We start from the raw sequence: 3,485 nt of genomic DNA, 5'->3' as shown, positions 1-3,485 counted from the left end.
TCAAAAGCTTTTTTGAAGTCAAGATATATGACATCAATCTCTTCTCCCTTGTCCAGGTGATAGGTCACCTGGTCGTAGAAGGAGATGAGATTGGTCAAGCAAGACCTACCCACAACAAACCCGTGCTGGCTATCCCTCAGTATGTTGTCGTCAGCCAGTCCATTAAGGATGGCCTCTTTAATACACTTTCCTAAGATCTTCCCCGGGATAGAAGTCAGACTGATGGGCCTATAGTTAGCTGGATCCACTTTTCTCCCTTTTTTGAAGATAGGCACCATATTAGCCTTCTTCCAGCCTTCCAGCACTACACCAGAGCGCCAGGAGTTGTTGGGCAGCTGTAGATGGGTAGCATGACCTAGAGAGCATGGTGGTGAGAGCCCCTCATGGAATGGCTTGTGTAGTGTGCACTAGATGTTTCTGGAAGCCTGGACAGTACTGAGCATTGGTTTTCTGACCAGCTCCACCCCTAAGTGCTCCTAACATGATCCAGTTCTGTCTTCCATGCATCTCCACCCTCACTGTGGGCAGGGGATTGGAGCACAGCTCCTGACAGAGCCCATGACACTTGTTTTCTGTGTTTGGCAGAGGATGAGTTTTTCAGCGGGGACAACACCGTAGATTTGCTGATTGAAGATCAGCTCTTGAGGCACAATGACAACAATTTTCACAGCTTCAAGAGAAAGTCTGCTCCACTGGGAGGGCCACCAGAACTCACGGACATCGACCCCATGGTGGGGTACAGCACGCAACCCACCCCTGCCACTGTAGCCCCGGCCACAGCTACTTTGCCATTGTCCTCTGAGGTCACATCCCCCTCCACTCAACCAACACCACCACTCACCACCGAAATCCAGCTCCCTACTGTGCCAGAGAACACCACTGTCAAAGCAGCCATTGTCACAAGCGAGCCAGTAGATGAGCTGGCCAGTTGGCCAGCAACCACCAGGGCCCAAATCAGCACACCAGTACCTACCACCTCAGAGAACATGCACACAACTAACACTGATCAACCCACAGCTGCTATCACCACCACCATGGTCCAAACCTCCATCACAGCTGAGACTAGCACAGCTGCCACAATGAGTAAGGAGTCCAGTACTACTGTACAAGTGACTGCCCCTCCAACACCAACCAGCTCTGGGCTTCCTGCAACCCCAAAACAGACCTTGGAGGAAGAAGATGTGAGGAACATCATTGGTGAGTCCTTTCTTGTTGTGTCTCTGGGTGCTTTTTGGTTGACTAGTTGATGGAAGACCTGCCAGATGGGCCTGGCTGTGGATGGGATGGGATATGTGGAAATCAGGTGTGGGCAAGCTCCAGTGTTTTAAATGATTGCTCTTTTATGATTGACAGAAAACAAGGACAAGAGGTATTTCAGGGTAGCAGGGGCATGGCAGCAGCTGGGGAAAAGTTTCAAAGTTAGATTTTCTTTGAAAACAAATAGTTGTTTTTAGAGAAGAGATAAGACTACATGGAAAGAGCCTTTGCAGCCATCAGTTTAATTATCTGAGGGTGCTGTCTCCATTGAAAATGGTTAGGAATTATGTCCCCCTACCCCTCTTTAAAATGGTTAGGAATTATGTCTGCCCATAGTTGATGTCAATCATTAGACATTTACTGGCTTAGCCAGGAGCTTTATGCACCAACCTGTTAAATTTTTCAAATGTCTATGGCCCTGGGACCCCTGTGGGGTAGAGCTGTGGAGTTCATGGTATCCCATGAAATATTTCAGCCACAGGTCTCAGTAGCCAGTGCAAAGTTGTGGAGGGGACTGTGCAGAGCTCAAGACAGTAGCTTGCACTCAGAGTAGGGGCTGGGCCTTTCTGAAGCAAGGACTAGGTTCTTAGTTATGAGCACTATCGAGCAGAGCCTGAGACCCCAGTTCCTAGAGGGTCAGGGCCACTCCCTGATGTGAGGCCTCCAAGGACAAGTGCCCAGGCCTAGCAAACAGCATTGGGTGCCAGGACTGAGCTACCAAGGGGCTAGGTGCTTGAGCAGAGAAGCACTGACAAAGCTGGCAGGAAGCCCAGGGTTGGGTTTGCAAGGGTCTGTGGGTTGGGACCAGGCAGAGTTGCTAAAGAGAGATTATGTATGGTACTTGCACAAACAATAGGCCAGTCTTTCTGTTCTGCTTCAGCTGTGCAAACTGTGACGTTAGAGAGCCTGCTGCATTTTGCTGGCAGGAGCACATGGGCGGACACGCTTGGCTTCTGCTTGTGCCACAGGGGCGTGAATACTGTTGGGATGTAGCTTCATAACAGGAGGGCTGAGCATTAGGGAACACAGGCCTTTTGCATTAATTTTCCAGAGCCTTGAGCTGCACAAAATAGGATCTCACTTACGTGCCTGAGTTCTACCCAGCAGGCATCTGTTGGGTGGAACAGTGTCTGGCCTTAAAGTTTCAGTCCTTTTCTCTTCCCTAGGACGATGCAAAGACACTCTCTCCACCATCTCAGGGCCCATTACCCAGAACACCTACGGGCGGAACGAAGGGGCTTGGATGAAGGACCCTTTAGCTAAAGAGGAGCGAATCTATGTTACAAACTACTACTATGGGAACACGCTGGTGGAGTTCCGAAACCTGGAGAATTTCAAGCAAGGTAGGACCTGTGCAGGGTGGGGCTGGTTTCCACATCCTCCTACATCCCCTGTCCCTGTGCTGAGACTGCTTCACAGTGCCAGTCCTCTGCACAGGCTGATTTATCCTTGCCCCTATTGCATGCAAGAACCCTGGACTGCTCCATCATGCCCTGGTGTCTGTCCCAGCTGAGTGATGTGAGGGGCCATCTCTTTGTTCCTTGTGCATACTGGGCCTCACACACTGAGGTCCTGGTCCACAGTGAGGGCTGTGATGTGGTGCAAACAACAGTGATCATCAGACTCAGGTTGCTTCATCTTAGCTGGGTGGATCTGCCTAATGTGGTGCCATTTAGGGCATCAATCCTCCTGTCTCGGAGAAACCAAATTTTGCGGGTTGTCCCAGTGTTGCTTTTATATCCTGGCAGAATGGTTAAGGGGTCTCTCCATGGGTCTGGAGGTGTGTATTCAAGCCCTGCTCTGGGCTTGTGTGAAGTCCAGCTCCAGTTAATCCAGGAGGAGTCAAGGATGGCTATCGCTGGTGCTGGTCACATCACTCTGAGTGCCATTGGCTACAGATACTAATGTGGTGTTGGGGCTGCCAGGCCCAGGTGGACCTTGACCTTTAATAAACTGCCTTCTAGAGTGAAACATCTTGTGAATAAATGTTTCATAGTTTCTAGGGTCGGAAGAGACCTGAGCAGATCATGTAGTCCGACCCCCTGCCATGGCAGGAAAGAGTACTGGGGTCAAACGACCCCAGCAAAGTGTTCTCCTAACCTCCTCTTAAAGACCCCCAGGATAGGAGCCTGCACCACTTCTCTTGGAAGCTGGTTCCAGACCCTAGCCGCCCTGACCGTGAAGTAGCGCCTCCTGATATCTAACCTAACCTACCCTCCATTCAGCTT

The 3,485-nt window shown here is 50.5% G+C and overlaps 1 protein-coding gene across 1 annotated transcript in view; it reads left to right on the top strand.

The window, feature by feature from the left end:
* OLFML2B (olfactomedin like 2B) overlaps positions 1-3,485 on the top strand; it is a 57,615-nt gene that overhangs the window by 51,199 nt on the left and 2,931 nt on the right. The window contains exons 7-8 of the mRNA XM_019530572.1: positions 586-1,197; positions 2,424-2,600. Of these exons, the coding sequence (XP_019386117.1) occupies positions 586-1,197; positions 2,424-2,600 (789 nt within the window). The remainder of the gene's footprint in view (positions 1-585; positions 1,198-2,423; positions 2,601-3,485) is intronic.

This window comes from Crocodylus porosus, unplaced genomic scaffold (genome assembly GCF_001723895.1).
Source record: "Crocodylus porosus isolate Cpor-Errol unplaced genomic scaffold, CroPor_comp1, whole genome shotgun sequence".
NCBI classification, from domain to species: Eukaryota; Metazoa; Chordata; order Crocodylia; family Crocodylidae; genus Crocodylus; species Crocodylus porosus.
The sequence above is the reverse complement of the archived record's forward strand: the minus strand, read 5'-3'. Positions and strand labels throughout refer to the sequence as shown.